This window comes from Neolamprologus multifasciatus, chromosome 18, assembly GCF_963576455.1.
Source record: "Neolamprologus multifasciatus chromosome 18, fNeoMul1.2, whole genome shotgun sequence".
NCBI classification, from domain to species: Eukaryota; Metazoa; Chordata; class Actinopteri; order Cichliformes; family Cichlidae; genus Neolamprologus; species Neolamprologus multifasciatus.
In genome coordinates this window covers 17,245,163-17,263,705 of record NC_140456.1, presented here as the reverse complement: position 1 = coordinate 17,263,705, position 18,543 = coordinate 17,245,163, and the positions used below count along the sequence as shown (strand labels likewise).

General features: G+C 39.5%; 3 protein-coding genes across 12 annotated transcripts in view; 1 reads left to right on the top strand and 2 right to left on the bottom strand.

The window, feature by feature from the left end:
- Window positions 1-667: 667 nt before the first annotated feature.
- Window positions 668-5,269, top strand: rpe65a (retinoid isomerohydrolase RPE65 a). The gene is made up of 14 exons (XM_085140406.1): window positions 668-823; window positions 1,230-1,312; window positions 1,464-1,614; window positions 1,946-2,053; window positions 2,202-2,343; window positions 2,428-2,575; window positions 2,970-3,051; window positions 3,313-3,445; window positions 3,551-3,690; window positions 3,766-3,895; window positions 3,988-4,102; window positions 4,441-4,535; window positions 4,621-4,732; window positions 4,841-5,269. The coding sequence occupies exons 1-14, from the start codon at window positions 813-815 to the stop codon at window positions 4,984-4,986; spliced, it is 1,596 nt and encodes a 531-aa protein (XP_084996532.1). The 5' UTR covers window positions 668-812; the 3' UTR covers window positions 4,987-5,269.
- Window positions 5,270-8,470: 3,201 nt separating this feature from the next.
- Window positions 8,471-12,727, bottom strand: LOC146497678 (RING finger protein 11-like). Its single transcript, XM_085140411.1, has 3 exons — window positions 12,097-12,727; window positions 11,543-11,712; window positions 8,471-8,762 (listed from the first exon to the last, which is right to left on the bottom strand). Exons 1-3 carry the CDS (start codon window positions 12,217-12,219, stop codon window positions 8,591-8,593), a joined length of 465 nt encoding a protein of 154 aa, XP_084996537.1. The 5' UTR covers window positions 12,220-12,727; the 3' UTR covers window positions 8,471-8,590.
- A 3,327-nt stretch (window positions 12,728-16,054) lies between these two features.
- Window positions 16,055-18,543, bottom strand: part of cacna1eb (calcium channel, voltage-dependent, R type, alpha 1E subunit b) — a 72,578-nt gene continuing 70,089 nt past the window's right edge. For all 10 annotated transcript variants that reach the window (XM_085140323.1, XM_085140315.1, XM_085140313.1 and 7 more), the window contains one exon: window positions 16,055-17,867. In XM_085140323.1, coding sequence (XP_084996449.1) covers window positions 17,343-17,867 — 525 coding nt within the window. In that variant the 3' untranslated portion in view covers window positions 16,055-17,342. The remainder of the gene's footprint in view (window positions 17,868-18,543) is intronic.

The window sequence follows — 18,543 nt, the reverse complement described above, 5'->3', positions numbered from 1 at the left end:
CATGAACTTTAACATTTAACATGCTAACTGAGGCACACAGTCTGACCTTGGAGTCCACTCCTGGGAAAATTGTGGCATTGTGTTAACACAATGCCACACTTGCCAACTGCCAAAACCTTTTACAGAGATGCTCACAGATTACTGATGGTCATTTAGAGTTCATTTGATTAGCAGCACCTAGCTTCTACTTACCCTATGTATACTTGAAATTACAAAAAATATATATATATAATTAAAATAGTAAAAGTGTAGTAAATAAACGTTTTGGCACTAATATGGACTGCACTTGGGATAAAAGCTGCAGTTTAGATGAGAAAGGTGTTTGTCTTTATTTCACACAATGTGCAAAACCAGTGTTATGTGGATCAAAGTTTCTACTCTTGATATTTCTTCATAATGGGTAGTTGACCTACATGTTGCATGAGTGCTAAAATAAACTGTCTGTGACTCAGCATAATTTTATCTTAACACATAAATCAGAACAGTTAAAAATAGAAAGAAAAAGAAATCCAACACACAAGCATCACTTTTTGCAGTGCATATTCTCTGCAATAAATCCAGGTTGAGAGGTGTAGCCATTGGGTCACCCAAAAGAGGATATTGGCACAATGGGATACTTGTTCCTCATGTGACATGATTGGCTGGGACAAAGCTTTACAGCGCTGATTGCGTAGATTGACTCCGAGGAGGCCCAGATGAATAAATACCTCAAATCCAGTGGGAGATCAGAGGCTTTCAGTTACTAAACCAGTGACCACAGGTTTTTTGGTACAGTTTGCTTTTTGTTTTATATTCAACAGCAAAAAGGAACCATGGTCAGCCGGTCAGTTTCTAATTAATTCAATTGTATCTCATATTTCTTATTACATTGAATGACAAGCAGGGTAGTATTTTTTTTTTTAAAGTGAATTAACTAAACAGATTTGTTAGGTGAAAACTGTAATGTTTGTTTCAGTACTTTTTGGAAATTAATGCAATTAATTATTTAGATTTTTGGTAGAGAAATCTTTAACCTAATCCTGTGGTGTTTTTCACAGGATTAGGTAGTCAGGAGCAGGTTGGGTTTCTGACCATTCATGGGTGCAAGTCATCAGAAATCCTAAAATTACTTAAAGCTGAAAGATATATAATTTTAACCTGCTGAAAACCCATCAGCAATAATTTCTTTGGCTGCAGTGTTTCTTGATGTCTTTGCTCTTTTTTTTTTCTTTTTTTTTTTTCGCTAACAGATTTGAACACCCAGCTGGTGGCTACAGGAAGCTTTTTGAGACATGTGAGGAGCTGTCTGAGACTGTTCCCGCAACAGTCACAGGTTTGTTTACATCTTTCAGACAGAAATAGACTAGACACGAAAATAACTCTTTTGACATTTGCATATCGACTGCACTTTTCTGGAAATTTATACTTTCTAGTTTATAACTCAGCACACTGAAAACTTTCTGTGATCCACGTTCATTCTGCAGGCCGGATTCCTTCGTTTCTGAAGGGAAGCCTTCTCCGTCTGGGACCCGGGCTTTTTGAGGTTGGAGATGAACCCTTCTATCACCTCTTCGATGGCCAGGCCCTCATGCACAAATTTGACTTCAAGAATGGCCAGGTCACCTACTTCCGGAAGTAAGGCGGTCATTTTTCAGTGTCACATATTGCATTTGAACTGTAGCTGAGTAGCCGGTGCTGTGTGATTTTGTGTGAAACATCATACGTCGCCATAAGACTGGATGGTGTCATGGATTACTTAACACAGTCGAGCCAGTTTGCTCATGTTGAGTCCTGACACGAGATTTTGACTCATAGATACCAAACACATTTGCATGAAACACTCCTGCAAACACGTGATTGTTTTGTTTAGTGCATTCCCCTCCACTTGCTGCATGTATGGGAAGTCTGAGGGGTAGTCAATGACCCATAAAGTGGATCTTGCATTTGCTCTCTTTTCTCCATTTAGGTTTGTCAGGACAGATGCTTATGTGCGAGCCATTACAGAGAAGCGTGTGGTCATTACTGAGTTTGGTACATTCGCATATCCTGATCCCTGCAAGAATATCTTCTCCAGGTTGGTTCCACATGCACAATTTTAGAGCAAATTAGAAATGTCTCAAAGTTTTCAAATATTTGCAGTATTTTATCTCCAAGTTCCCTTTTTTTTTTTGTTACAATCCTGTATAGACTGCAGTCTTTTCCTGTTTTTTCTTCGGCTGCAGGTTTTTCACTTACTTCCAAGGTGTTGAGGTCACAGACAACTGCTTGGTGAGTGTCTACCCTATTGGTGAGGATTATTATGCTGCAACAGAAACCAACTACATCACTAAAGTCAACACAGATACGCTGGAGACTCTGAAGAAGGTACATCAATAAAGTACATCGAATCTGAGACGAGAGCGAGCAATCTTTTCACCTTTACAGCTTTCGCCTTTATTTTCTGTGCAGGTCGATATGTGCAACTATGTCAATATTAATGGAGTGACTGCCCACCCTCATATTGAGAGGGACGGTACTGTGTATAACATTGGAAACTGCATGGGGAAAGGAGCATCACTGGCCTACAATATTGTCAGGATCCCACCCACGCAGAAAGGTTTAGATCAACCCTGCATGCAACAATAACACAAACACTTGGTTTTTCATTCAACTCAGTTCATTTTGTACAAAAAAATAAGACGGAATTTAAAAAGATGGTTATTTTCCAAATAACACAAATAAGTAAATGTACTTATGATGCTTAATCTACTCTACAATGGCTATGTCTACCTTTTATTAAAAAAAAATATACCCACGGATTAAAATACAACAGTGTGAGTACCCCAGACATAGAAAGTAAGGTTAAAGTGCAAAAATATAAATTACTTATGAAAAAGGTCGTATTTTCTGTCAGTGTAAACATCATATAGATTTTATGAAGTGTTGGACCAAGCGGAGACTTCGAAACAGTGAGTGATCCCTTTAAAACACCACAACTTTTTCTTTTGTAGATAAATCTGATCCGATCGACAAGTCCAAGGTGGTGGTGCAGTTCCCCAGCTATCAGAGATTCAAGCCTTCCTACGTGCACAGGTGTGTCCACATGTCTGTGAGTCTGTGTGCGAGATTCAGTGTTATTTTTGTCCTGCCTCACACTCTGAGATGGGTGCACTTCTCTGTCTGAGATTTCTTCCCACTGTCGCCGAAGTGATTTCTCTGTATTATTGAAGGGTCTCTACCTTACAATATAAAATACCTTACGGCAACTGTTGTTGTCATTTGGAGCTATGTAAATAAAACTGAACTGAATTTAGTTGATGGGTTTTTATTGTTTTGTGTTTTTATCTACTTCAGTTTCGGCATGACAGACAACTACTTTGTCTTTGTGGAGACTCCTGTGAAAATCAACCTGCTGAAGTTCCTGAGCGCCTGGAGTATCCGTGGCTGCAACTACATGGACTGCTTCGAATCCAATGAGAGCCAAGGAGTAAGGAGCCGAACGAATATCTTTAAATCCACAAAAACCCCACACTGGTGTTTTTGGCTGCTCTCCTTCTATAATCTTATCTGAAGCTCTGATATTCTCTTGTAGACCCTGTTCCACATTGCCAAGAAGGACCCAGGAGAGTACATCGATCTCAAGTTTAAAGGAGCACCTATTGGCATGTTTCATCATATCAATGCCTTCGAGGACCAGGGGTTCATTGTTGTTGACCTTTGTGCTTGGAAAGGGTAACCGAAGCATTCGACCGACCGCATTTGTTTGATCCAGCAAGATTAATACTCATGAACATTTTTGTGTTGCAGCTTTGAGTTTGTTTACAACTACCTCTGGTTGGCCAACCTGAGGGCTAACTGGGAAGAGGTGAAGAAGGCAGCCGTGCTCGCCCCCCAGCCGGAGGTGCGCAGATACGTCATTCCCCTGGATGTCCACAAGGTAAGCACCTTTCTCTTTCATCAGACTGATAAAATCTTCCACAAACAAATACAAGGTTTGGTTGTTCTGACCATGATCCGGATTTGATGTAGGAGGAGCAGGGGAAGAATCTGGTGAGCCTGCCGTACACCACAGCTACAGCCACCATGTACGCTGATGGGTCGACCTGGCTTGAGCCTGAGGTGCTGTTCTCCAGTCCTCACCAAGGTGACAATGCAGCTGTTTTTCAAGAAGACATTTTGAGACTTTACTGAATGATTGAGTTGTGCATTGGCTTGCACTGTTGCCTCACAGCAAGAAGGTGCTGGGTTTGATTCTAGTGTGGGGCCTTTCTGTGTGGACTATGAGTACAAACATCCAAAAAAGCATACACAGGGTTAACTGATGACTGACTGTAGGTGTGAAGGTTAGCATATCTGTTCAGGGTGTAGCCTTCCTCTTGCTCTATGACAGCTCCACCCTCAATCGCAACCCTAAATAGGATAAGTGGACAAAAAGGGATGAATGGCTACTGAGTGATCTTTTGGTATTCTTTGGTTTTGTAGCTTTTGAGTTTCCTCAGATTAACTACAAGAGGTATGGCGGCAAGAATTACACATACGCCTACGCCCTGGGTCTCAACCACTTCATACCAGACAGGGTAAGAGACTAGAGCAGCAGATTTCAGACTGTGAGTGTAGAAAAAAAATTTTTTGGTTGATTTTTTTCTTTTGATTTCTGTATAGATCTGCAAGTTGAACGTGAAGACCAAGGAGACCTGGGTATGGCAGGAGCCCGACTCCTACCCCTCAGAGCCGTTGTTTGTACAGACTCCTGATGCTGTCGATGAGGATGATGGTAAGTCTACAGCAGTTAAAGTATAATGTTCCATGCAGTGTGTTTTAACAATTACTTGTATTGTAAAAAGTAATTTTTAAGCAAGGCTGGTGTTTGCTGTCCCCACAGGTGTGCTGCTTACCATTGTCGCAGCTCCCGGTGCCCAGAGACCAGCGTACCTCCTCATCCTCAACGCCAAGGATCTTTCTGAGGTTGCCAGGGCAGAGGTGGAGTGCACCATTCCCGTCACCTTTCATGGGATGTACAAACCCTAATGATTCGTGACTCTGCATATTTCTCCGTGACCAGCTGCCACTCATTATTAGAACAATGGCACAAACTGATCATTGTGTCGAGCTGTTTTTGAGAAAGTGATTGCGTGTCCTCCTTTGCAGACAGCGTAAGCTGCTGGATGCCTTCTGAGCCATGATAATAAATCTCAAGTAAAATGTCTAAGCTTGAACTGTCAGTACTGGTAAAGAAAAAAAGGATCTGTTCACATGATTTTTCATATAAATGGGTCATGGATGCAAAAATAAATGCATAACTATCAATGCACTTGTTATTTTGTGTTGATCTGTTACACCATGTTCATTTGCTACTCACAGAGTGACAAAGTATTTTGCCTTTCATCTGAGGTTTAAGTTCTCTGTTGTATTGCGTTGCTTCTTTCAAATTTTTGAGCAACACTGCATTCCTGCCAGCTCCATGACTGCCTACTGAGACAAAAATACTTTGTTTTTTATTTATGAGGGAGGAGTAAATCAAGCATTCTCTCAGTAAGCGATGCATATACGAGCAGTTCAACTAATCCTTCAGCCTAAACTCTTGAGACATTAGTACAATTTTAATATGTTGCCACACAAAAATCTCATTATGGTCGCAAACTAATAGGGGACCTTTCCACGTCTGTCCTCGTGTTTGTCAAAGTTGTCTGAGTTTTAATCTAAAAACAGTAAAGGCACGCAGATCTTGCAGCACTGCAAAGCTGATTAACTGTGTCGGTTCTTATATCTGAGGAAAACAAAGCGCATGTTGCAATGTATTCGTCTCAAAAGGTGCTTAAGAAATGGACGCGCAGCCTTTGTACGTCACATTTCATCGTACTTAAAACAAGGATTTAAATTTGTGTTTTTTGCAATTGTAATTCCAATCTCAGATATTTGCGCGTCACATATAGAAACGCTTGAAACGGGCATCAACTGGGCTCATGTTTTCCTCGGCATCTGATGCAAGCGGAGGAAACAAAGTGGCTTTGCCTGAGTTGCTACATCAGTCAAATCACACAGCGCTCATTAAGTAGTCACGTTCTCCACTCCACTGCCAGATTTGAGGATTGCATTAATGAAAAAGCTCAAAAGGAGTGTTTTTGCTTTTGTGTTTTCTGTAATCTCTTACTTTGGTAATCACAGGGCCACAAATCTGCCCCATTATTTAGCCCACTTCACTGGCTGATGTGAGCAGTTTCGGGGTAAGTCAATGGATGCTTCTATGTTAATAAACCAAAACCGCATATCATTTTTCAATTTTTTAATTATTATTATTATTTTATTTACACAAAGAGTCCTTGGCCATCCAAAAAAACAAAACAAAACAAAAGAAGATTATAAAGAAATATTCATGAAAACACAGCAAAGGAAAGCTCAGCGAAAAAGATGATCTCAGGTTTAACTGTCACACCATGAGAGGAAAAACTCTCACACTCTGAAAATTCAGCCAGGACAGGTTTGCACGACCAGACAGTACCAAACAGCTGGATACTTCTGTGTTACACACATAACAGAAAATGCGAAAGAGACACCGACACCACCACCACCAAAACAGCACAAGTAAAAAGCAAAGCATGTAACGTCTACTACAGAAATAAAGAAAATAATGCGCAACAAAACAAAAAAGAAACGTGATCAATATTTGCGTAGAATTTAAAACTGTATTTATGTAGATTCAGAATTAACCAGCTATGCCACACAATGCTTCTTTATTAAAGGAACAGTTCAACATTATTTGCTTAGAGACAAAGGTTATCTCTGTTAGGGATGTAGCTGGATTAGGGAATGCAATTAGCTTAGCATAAAGCGTGGGAACAGCTCACCCGGCTCTGTCTACAGAGCACAAAAACCACAATAAAATTAAATCATGAAACAACTTAAATCTTGTTTGTTCGTCTTCAGATGGAAACAAATGATGGTGAACATGCTGGTGTGGGTTCGGACTTCGGTGAGATCCAGGTTAGAACGTTCTCCCTCTGTATTTAAAATGTTGTTTATCTCTTACTTTCTGTCACAGACACACTTTTTAAATCGGTGGTGTTCATATTAACTATGGAGAAAAGCTTCATATAATGAAGAATATGTGGGTGTTACGCCCTGAGTCAGACTCAGTCTGCTCTAGAGGCTTGGTTTCAAGCTTTTTTCTACTCTTGGATCTGTATGAAGTCAGCGAGAGCAGATTTTTTAATACAGTCATGTGCACGGCTGCAGCTGCGACCACACAAGCCACAAACACGTGCTGTAAATACCTTTTGTTCTAAAGGGCCAGCCAATCAGAATCCTGCAAAGTTACTCTATAAAGAAAACCCCCAAATAATCATTTGGAGCTGGAAATTAGTCCAATAAGAAATCATTAATAGATCTATGAGAAATTAAAAATTCTTCTCAACAAGAATTTGAAGAAGCTTTAATGTCAAACCATTCCTTTAAAGCTGAGCAAGCCTCTGTCCCTTCAATTACACACACACACAAAGAAAAAAAGATCAAAGAAATTGCACAAAACCATGAATCACAGATTTCATGAAATGCGTGTTTAGGATTACTTCAATGTGGTAAGTGACTACTGACGGCTTTAAAAACATCTTTATCAGCTATATAACTTTTGCATCTCAGGAGATAAAAGGAATGAAGTATTGATAGTGCAAGGTTATAATGTACATATATTAATATACTGTTTTACATAATGTCCTAAGAGTAAAGTGCAAATCTCTGGATCAGATGAAGAGTGTGTGCAAGCGCTTCTAATTTCCACTGACTGATCCGCCTGCCCATGCACAAATGAGCCCTTTACACTGGCCGTCAGCTACAACACATCGTCTGGTCAAACATTACAAAACTCTACTTTGTTTTCCCTTGAATTCAAAATATATTTTTAGAGGAACGGCTAAAGACACATATGAAGTAGTTTTGATATAAATAAAGTACACCACTGTATACTTTTACACTTTGGGTGACTTCTGTAAAGTGTTTTCTTTTTGTAATCCTGTTTGGCTTCTTCTATACACCAACAGTGTAAATGTCAGCAGTGTATTCCCACATATCCAAAGGGCAGGGCTACTCTAATGTATTTAACAGATCAATATGTTTGAAAGGTCTTCTTTACTGTTGCCAACACATATCTGGCAAATCATCCGAGCATTTTCATCAATAATTTGTTTACCAAATTATTCATTTAAGTCGTGATCAGTGATGAATAAAAGTGCTGGCCGATGGGGAGAACGCCACTGAGACCCGCTCGAGTGGAAACGCAGTCACCAAACATCTCTTTTAGACACAAATGCCACATGCTCGCTGTTAGCGGCAAAGCTGGAGAGTGCCTCGGCATGACAGAAACACAGAAACACAACCATGCAGGGTCGCTGGGACACCTGTCTTTTACCGACTTGTGTAACAGATGTTTAAGACCAGCTCAATCTGGAATCAGACCAGGGGTATGAAAGGCCAACGTTAGGTGAGTGGGAAACTTTTAAAGTGCAAGACAAAAGCCAACACTTTCTTTTTTTTTTTTCTTTCAGCTCCTCTCGTTCTATAAGAGGGTAGCTGCTGGGTTTTGGGAGCTGGAGGGGGTCGTGTTTGATCTATCGATTCGGTGGAAGAAGGGATGGAAAATTCAGTTGGTCTCGTAGGTGGAGAGCAGGGCAGCATCCACAGGCTCCATGCAGGAGGGGCAGGTGAAGGATCTCATAAGCCAATCATCTATACAGTCCATGTGGTAGATGTGCATACATGGCAAGAACCGGATGGGGTCCCCATAAACAAAGTCCAGCATACAGATCACGCATCTGAAAACAGATAAAACAGTCAGCGTAAACACACGACAGCAGAAATCTTCTCAGACTTTCTACATGAAGTGTTCTCCTAAACCTGAAATTATTCATGCTTTAATGTAGCGCAGTTATACGTTATCAATTCATCATTGACTGTTTAATAATAAAATGTCAAAATATTCTCCATTTATACCCTCTGATTTTCAGCTCTAAGTCACTGGAAGTTGTGACGAGACAGACCCAGCGCTCATCCTTTTAAAGCTACGTTCAACTGCTCTCTTATTGTCCCCAAGGGGTCACCACAGTGGATGGATCCACATGTTTTATTTGGCACAGATTTTACAACGGATGCCCTTCCCAATGTAAACCTCCCATTTACCCATGCTTGGGCACAGCACAGGCAGTGCACTAGCTTTTGACCCTCTGTTTGTCTCTTCCTCTGGTTTCAAACTGGGGCTCTTTCATTAGTAAGAACAACATGTTAACCAGTACACCATGGAGACACTAGACATTTAAAATGTTTCTACCCTTGCCCAGTCACTTAAACACATTATGCTTGCTTATGTACAACAGCAGTTATGAAAAAAACATAATGCTTATTTATTAGAACAATACCTGGTGTAAGGTTTATGTCACAGCTGCCCAAAATTAACAGTATTGGTAATTACCAAAAATTATTTTCATGTTTCTGTAATGGTTGATCTATAAATATAGCCAAACTCTTTAGCCAAAATAATATTTGTAATGTTAAGATATAAATACTGTTATTATCCAAGAATTTTCAAATATATCATTTTACAGAAATGCAGAAAAAAAACAGCAAAGCACATCATTATTATTATTATTATTATTATTATTATTATTATTATTATTATTATTATTATTTGATTAAAATGGCAAACCACATTTACCCATTTACTTATTTATTCATACTTACTTGTATTCTTCATGTTATGCTTGATAGACTTCTGACTTGCCAGAAGTACTGTGTGTCGGTTCAAACGGATATAAAATTTAGCGTATTTGCTTAATAAATAACTATGGGTTTGGTTTTGACTGGCTAAACAGTAAAAGCGACATGTAACCTCATGGTGTGGACACTAACGTGGAAGAAACCGATACTCCTGCTGCTAGTGCTGACACAGTATGTGTGTGTTGCAATTTTATAAATGGCACAAAATCACATTTAAAAGGTGATTTAACTAACCATTTATGTTTTTTTTGAATAGCCTAATGTTTTTCTCTTGTGATGGGTAGGTTAAGTATAGGCCAATAATCTTTGTCAAAGATGTTTTGTCTACATTGGAGTGAATGTTGCTTATTTTGCTGACGAAGATGAATAAGAGAAAAGGATCAAGTAACAACATCTATATTTGCCCTATGAAAAGATTTTTATTCAAAAATTTGGTTTTTTGGTTGCTTTCAGGCTGAATCAACTTCTGTTTTTATATGTTACCTCTCCAAAAAAAAATCCATTCACGTGGCACTTTTGTTATGAGTATACATAGTGTTGGTATTTTTTTTGCCATGATATAAATGTGTGGCTATACAACACAACTTCCTGCCAAAATACTGAATAATGAATCATGTCTTTTTGCAACAACAGTTATCTTTTGACCTCTACAGTGGCATCAGCAGTTGTGTTGTGTTTACTCTGTGGGTTTCACCAACCCAACTGTCAAAAAGATCCCACAACTGTCTGTAGATTCCTTTGTTTTTCCAATCCTATAAAATGTTATAGGTTTTCTGGGTGTATGTGGCGTCATCAGGTTTGTTCTACACAATGTCAATCAAACCTAGAAGCAGCAGGTAAGCCACCTGTCAAAACTGGGGTTAAACACACCGAAACTTCAACTAGCCGTAGTCATGTGCCCTGGGTGTTTTGAAACACACTCTCACAGCAGTGTTTCAAAGCATCTGCACTTTGAACGCTTGACACAACATCAAAACTTCTAACTGTGCAGCTTCCTTACACACATTTCCAATCACATGAAGCAAAAGCTAATGTTCACAACAATTAATACTAACACTTCTTAACTTGCTTTTTAATTTTTGAAAGATAGCTCATTTCTAAAATTCCAATGCTGTCTAGCCAGCGAGGTATAATAGCAGTCTGTTAACAGCTACTTAGGAGCTCTGTCACTGGGTTTAACAGCAGTAAAGAGACAGATGGGGGATATACTAAAGAGACCAGAGATGCTCTAAAAAACCTGGGACCAAAAGAGGAAGTTTTTCAGTTTTGAAAAAGGACTGTGGTTTTGCTTCATTTCTGGTCACTGTTACTATGTTGGACACAACAGGGAACCAGCTGAGTTAAAGGAAACATGTTACTTAAGGCTAACAGATGTTTTACCCAGATGACAGAGTAATTTGTGCCACAAAAGTTGAAAGAATAAGTACAAATGCAGTTTGTTTTCAAGCTAATGAGCCAGATTTTGCTTTTGTTTGAAAACAGCTGCAACATCACATCTGACCTAAACAGAGTTTACTTCATACCCTCAGATTTTTAAGTTTATTATTTATGTTTTATTATACCTAACCTATAATATATATACATTTCTGACAGAATAATGTTCTATTATAAGGACACACTCCTGCATTAATAATAACAATAGTGTGACACACTGTGAAACAGCCAAACTCCTAAACAACTTTGTTACGATGTACTCCTGAGAAGCAACCAGCCTGAGTGCCAAAATGTCTATTCAGTTCTTAGGTTAAAAAAACCCCAACCCTGTGGCCCGCACCCCTGCTTGTTGTAAGCTCATCATATTTCAGAAATGTAAAATGCTCACTCTCTGATCTTCTTCTCTGAGCCGTCTTGCCCTCCATCATAAACGCCCTTAGGGAGGTGCTGGATCAGGCCAATGCGCTGAGCTATGCGGATCTGCTCCTCTTCTGTCAGCTGGGTGACCAGACGAGCCTGGCTGGGTGTAGGATGGTACATGGGCATGTGAGCCTGCTCCTGGTAGCACAAACAGGAAAACAACAATATGAAACCCAAACATGTGCTTCCCCCTATAAGCTAACTGTGTGCCTGAAGAAAGTGGTCAGACTAGATTAGGTTCTGTGCTGGGATAAGTTGAATAATGCAGCAGCTGTCTGGTTTGGCAACTTTTGATAAATGCCTTCTGTTAACACATACTAAATGTATGATTACTTCTCAAAGGGCCAGAGATATGACACTGAGTTATCCTTTGTTATCACCACCTACTGCATGTTAGCATGTATGTTCTTAACTGACATTAACCTCACAAACTATGATGTTACTCATGTGTCGAGCATGCTCCGCTCCCCCCGGCCCTTTTAGATTAAAACACCTGAAAGTTGAGACTCAGCAGCTGCTCACCTGGTAGGGCGGAGGCGGCTCCAGGTCCGGGTCTGTCCCGTCACCGAAACTAGCCCTGTCTGACTGGGATTCGTGGAGCAAAGAAATGTCGTCTGCTGTAGGAGACTTGAGACAGTTACCCATGTCGTCGTGTCCTTTCCTGACCCACGCCAACAAACAAGATATTTGCTGCTAAAGTTGCCCCCCTTGGCTGTTTACTTTCTACACCACAAACTGTTTAGTTACTGTTCAGCTAACTACCGCTGTGGGCACTCTTTACATGCTTATCCGTATAAAACTCCTAAGTAAAAGTTCAATACTAATAGTCTCTCTTCATGTTTAGTTGGACCTCCACCTGAAAAACAAAACAAAGAACTCCCCTCGCTAACGACAGCTAGCAGCTGAGCTAGCTACTATTTCGCTAGCCAATTGGGCGACTTCCTCTATAAGTATCGCTCATTCCTGTGTAAGACTCGCAGTCTCTGCAAAATATCTACTTCAGCTGTAACTTTGGCCGAGTCACTCAGCTGTCTGGGTGTCTGAATGTACAGACATTTCCGCCCTTTAACTTCGTGAGTATTATTTAACAGTTTGCTTCCTTGCTAGCTCTTTCTTCAGCCAAAGGATATGTTATCAGTCCGTTTCATATGACGTAGGTTGTAGTTCTGCATGCTGATTGGACATAAAGCCAAAGAAAAATAGAGCCAAAAAAATAAATAACTATTAAAAAGTATTTATAAATATTTAATCGCTACAAAAAAGACTACATTAATATGAAGGAATACTTATAGAGTATTACAAGTATATAAATAACCTTTTTTTGAGCAGGTAATTAAATTTAAAGTCCTGTTTAGAAGCTAATGATTTCACTTTCCACACAGCTAACACTGTAATTCATTGCAAAAAAAAAAAATCTAATTTCCAGTTTTGGTCACATGTTATAACAATAGTCTGGAATAGTATACAATGTGCATTATACATTTTTTTTACATTATACTTTTTTTAAAAAAAACACATAATGTAGATTTTAGAGCACAATGCCTATATATGTTTAGTTCATAACTTTTTAGCTGTCTTACAGCCCTCTCGTCTCTGGCTATTTAAACCTCATCTGAAGCTGAAATTAGGTAATATGTCAAATAGTTAGGGGAGGGGTTGGGAACATTACTGATACATCTGGGTGCACCTTTTTCCACATGTAAGGTGTTAACAAGTTGTTTGTTATCCAGAAGGGGGTTTCGTTTGTTTGTTTGTTTGTTTTCATTTGTTAGTTGCATTTTAAATGATTATATCTCACGTGTGCACATGATTAAATGTCTCACATGACATTTAGTCATTTGGGACTAAGTAACAGATTTGTGGAACAACTACAGAGAAACTTTTCCTGATAATATTTCTTAACTTTCTCTGAAGTAAGTTTTTGTAAGGATATAACTTTAGCAGTAATATTTTCCGCAGTGTTTGGACTGGTGCTTCTAATAAACTGAGTGCACCTATTCAAACCCTTCTGTCACTCTCTGACCTCTTTACAGCCTCTCTTTCACCAGACTCTCTCTTTGCAAACACTGACCCCATTATTACATTTCATAGTGACACAGAGAGAAAAATATTCAATGCACCAAAGAGAAAATCAATTTTGGGGGTGAGGCTAGCTTTTACTAGCTCAAACAGTACTGTGCAAAAGTCTTGAGTTACCCGTTATTTTGCTTCCAAGAATCCCAGACCTCCTTCTAATTTTTAAAGTAGTCTTGAACAATAGATCATCGGGCTTTTCAAGGGTCTTTCAAAGTTTGTCTTTGGATATTGGCCAAGGATATTATTGGAGAGTCCAAGGCAATAAACCCGGGTAACACTTTATAATACGGCCTGCGACTAAGAATTTTATTCCCCTGTAATCAAATGGAATTCCAGTGTATTTGATTTGAAATTACCCTTTTTGCAATTATATTTACCTACAAATATTTAATGGTAGATACACTATATTAAGGGGTTAACAAGTTGGGTTGGTGTTACAGGATACTCAGAAATAATTATAATTTAAGTTGTGCATAAATCATTTTAAGTACTGTGTAATTTCCTGGCAATTTAGCAGAAAGACAATATTTCTCCATCTTTCATTATAAATATGTTGTACTTTTTGGGATTCAGACCATATTATGGAGTGGTTTAAATTTCCCCAACTTCCAGGTATTTTACAGGAAAGGAGACACAATTAAGTAAGTAATAACTTAAGTACAGCATAACTAATTTTAAATAGTTTGTTAATCTTGTAGAGAAACAATATTTCTCATTCTTACATTGTAGGTACACTGTACTTCTCAGGGCATGGGCCTTAATATGAAATGGATTAGTGTTATCTTTTTGCATCTTTTTTTTTTTACATCATCATTTAATATTCATTATGTTCATTGTGAGTGATGGATTTTCTATAATTCAGTTTACATTTTTTACTTACTCTGTACTTTACATTTCTTACAGGATAATATGTCTCTCCTTTCCTGTAAAATACTCAGAAGTTGCCTGTAATACACAAAAGTACAGCATACCTTTGAGTTAAGTACTTATGGTCCAAAATGGGGAAATAGTGTTTGTTTTTCTGCTAATTTACCAGGAAATTATGCAGTTCTTAAATTTACATATGCATTACTGCACTTACAGTTTAATTATTTGTTTCCTGTAAAAGCCTGACTTGTTACCACCTTACTCTAGTGTTCCTACCTTCAAGCATTTGTATATTAATATGATTTTTTTTTGTAATTTCAAATAATATACATTGAAATTCCACTCAATTACAGGGTATTTACACCCTTAGTCACGGGCCATTTTATAAATGCCAGGGCCAGCTGATAAAGCCTCTGTGAGAAATTGCACCACCCAGCCATCATGTGAGCTATTGAGGTCATCTGAGGCAAAGTGCCAATGGGCGCTGGAAGGGATCTTAGGACTACATTGTAGGTGGCTGACAGTTGATCAGCCACCATCTCTGACAACAATGGTTATTCACACTGGGCATAGTTGGCCTCCTTTACTTCTCTCTGTCCAAAAATGTGAACAGTGACGCCCTCTACAGAGTGTCCTTTCTCTTTAGCAGGTGTACACCTGAGTCTCATCCTGTTGAGGTGGGCCAGTGTCTTACAGGGGGTTTATCTTTTGGCCCCAGTGACTCCTTTTTTTCACTCCTTGGCTTAGGTGGCAATTCAAAAGATAAATAGTTTGTTAGTGACTCTTGGGACCATCTCCAATGCGGCAACCCACACTGGGGGTTTACAGCCTGGAACTCTCCACCATCTGAAGAAGCCTCTTGGATGAGAGGCAAAATGTCTTCAAAAACTTACAAAAGTCCAATTGCCTTCTTTTCAAGCTCTCAAGGAGTAGAGGTAGTGTAGGTGGAAGAGTTTAAATACCTGGGGTCAGCCATCCAAAGCAATGGACAGTGCGCAAGAGGTGGAGAAGAGAGTGGAGGCAGTGTGGAGCAGGTGGAGACAAGTGTCAAGGGTGATTTCTAACAGATGAACAGCAGCAATAGTAAAAGCCAAGGTTTACAAGATGGTAGTGAGAACTGCTATTGTGTAGGTTCAGAAGAAGACAGCAGGCTGAGCTGAAAATGCTCAGATTTTCACTGAGAGTGAGCAGGATGGACAAAATTAGAAATGAGTACGTCTGAGGGACAGCTCGGGTTGAGCGGTTTGGACACAACGTTAGAGAAACAAGGCTAGGCATGTGCGGGATAGTGGATATACTTGATGAATCATATCTGTGTTTCCATGTATGTTTGCACGTTTCAATAAACTTCTGTGCTTGTTTGCCGTTTTCCTTGCAAAATATGTACTTGAATTAAATGTACAGACTGACAGTTTCCAGTTGCACTCGGACTGGTTTCTGCAGAAGTTTTTAATTGCAGTGCTCAAGATGTCACAAAGCTTTCTGATGTCTCACTTGGTCTCCTAAATGAGAAATAAAAAGATAAACAGTAACAATGGCAACTTGTGAACACCTTTATTTGTATATACAACTATTTTACACATAAAAACCCACAAAGTATTTGCATTCCAGGAACTCCAAGTTTTTGGTTAAGTGAGTTTCACAGAATTGGCCTTCATCAGGCAAATAAAACAAATACACAAACCTTAAAATGAATATTTTCCAAGGATTCCTTTACCTTTAAAGCTCATCAGCTGACACCGTTTTTATTTTTTGTCTCTCTCTCTCTACATAATACAAACAGCATAATTTCTCTGTACATTATTTGTAAGTAATAGAGCAATGTGGAGATTTGAAGCAAAATGCATCGTGGTGTGTCTGCAGTGTTCATATATGGTTCATATAATATTCACAGTTTTAAAAAAAACAGAACAAAACCGAAACTAGATGAAAATATTTTGTATTCATGGCAAACAATTAAACACCCTGTTTAATTATGGTTGGGAAAAATTCTCATTTAAAGGATTTTTTTTGGACTGGTAAAAATAAAAGTTTAATACCATCTCCAAAGGATAATTAAAAGTCTGCAAATGTCTGAGGTTCGGTGGTGGCATGGCTTTACAACACTGCATGGTGAAATAACAAATAAGCATCATATTCTATGTTATTCTATAACTGTATTCATTTCTCACAACTTATTATGTTCAATAGCAAAAAGAAAAAACGATGGGGGAAAATCAGGCAGTTTTCCCTCCTCACATTCATTCATACTGTAAAAAAAATCCAGCATCATTGAGTGTTACTTATTAGTATCCACATTGTCTGGTAACTATCAGATCGCCTCCTCATGATGGCTTGCTGTGTCGATCTGGTCTAATTTATATATGGGGATGGTGTAATGATCACAATGTATTTACAAAACAATAGATTTATAAGAAAATGTAGTTACATATTCACACACCCCACAGATAAATACTGTTTAGAGCAACACTGAATCATTGAGCAACATCTCCAGAAAATGAAAATACCTATTGACACAAATGACATAATTTGACCCATCCATTTGTTTTTTTGTGACATATTATTACTCTCTATCATCAAGTACAAGTCAGGAAATAGACCTTATTCATTGTCAGTGTTCTGTGTGAATTGGCAACTACAGTTTCAGGAAGTATTGTTCTTCGTCATTTTGGATTTTTTTTTTACCAAACATCCAGCGGGCTCGCGGCCTTGAAGCACTGATGCAGAAAGAGTCGCATTAACCTTCGCTCTGGATGCGGTCATACAGCGTCCTGTGACACCTCTCTGGCATTCTGTTTCCTCCGTTCATGTTGCGCCTCCTGTCCCTAGCACCTGTCGTCCTCCTCTGTGTCGCTTAGAGGGTCACAACTAGCGGCTGAGGTTGTCTGTGCCAGACGCTTTCGAAAGTGTCCGTTGGGGACTTGCCAGCCAGTCCGCGAGCGTGGACGGGCTGTGCTGATGGTGTTTGAGCGTCCCAGGCTGCAGGCCACGGCCGCCTCGAAGGTCAACGTTTCCATGGGACCAGAGGGGTCTGGGCTGTGGTCGTCCTCTTGCAAAGCCAGGAAGGGCTCAGAAGGGTAGCGTCGAGGTGGGGATGTGCGCCGGGTGGCCTCGCTTTGCCTCTCCCCTGGGACTCCCTCTTGGCTCTTCCGTGTGGACTTGCTCCGCCTCATGGTCTCAGGGCTGCCTGGTTCATCCTCATCTTCACCGATGGAGGCTTGTGTGCGACACACGAGGGGGGAGTAGGAGATGTGAGGGCGAGAGCGGGTTGGAGTTTGCGATAGAGGTCGTCGGCCACTGGGAGTGCTGGACTCAGATGTGGATGGCATCGGACTGTCTGAGCTGTTGCCCTGAAAGCAAAAGTAAAGAATAAATTAATCAACAATCGCCAATAACAACATTTTAAAGAGAACTTATTATGTTTTATTTTTTTCTGCCCATTTTGAATGTGTGGCCTACTCTCTTGATTTACATGAGTTGTGGAAATTCTGCTGTTTTTAGAACAGCAGGTGATTTTTCTGATATGTTCTTCTCTTCTTATCAGTATTTGGGTATCCACTGTACATGATGGTGACCCCCACTACACGGGTCTCTGAATTGTTAAGTTAAATTGCATATGAATGAATAGACTCTGACCATAAAGGGATGGACATGGTCATCAGAAATACTCAGGTAAGATGTGATTTTTAAATGATGCTCAGATGGTACTAATGGGCCCAATTGATCTGTGCATTCATGTTGATTCTTACCCAACCATCCAAATGTTACAGCAGAAACTGAGACTCAATAAACCAGGCAACATTTTTCCAATCTTCTTCAATTTTGGTGAGCCTGTGAGAATTGTAGCCTCAGTTTCCTATTGGTTCATAGTTCATAGGAGGGGTGCCTGGTGCAGTCTTCTGCTGCTGTCTTCTGCTTCAAGGTTCAGAGATGCTTTTCTGCATATGTTGGTTGTAAGAAGTGGTTATTTGGGTTATTGTGGCTTTTCTATCAGCTCAAAGCAGTCTAGATATTCTCGTCTGACAT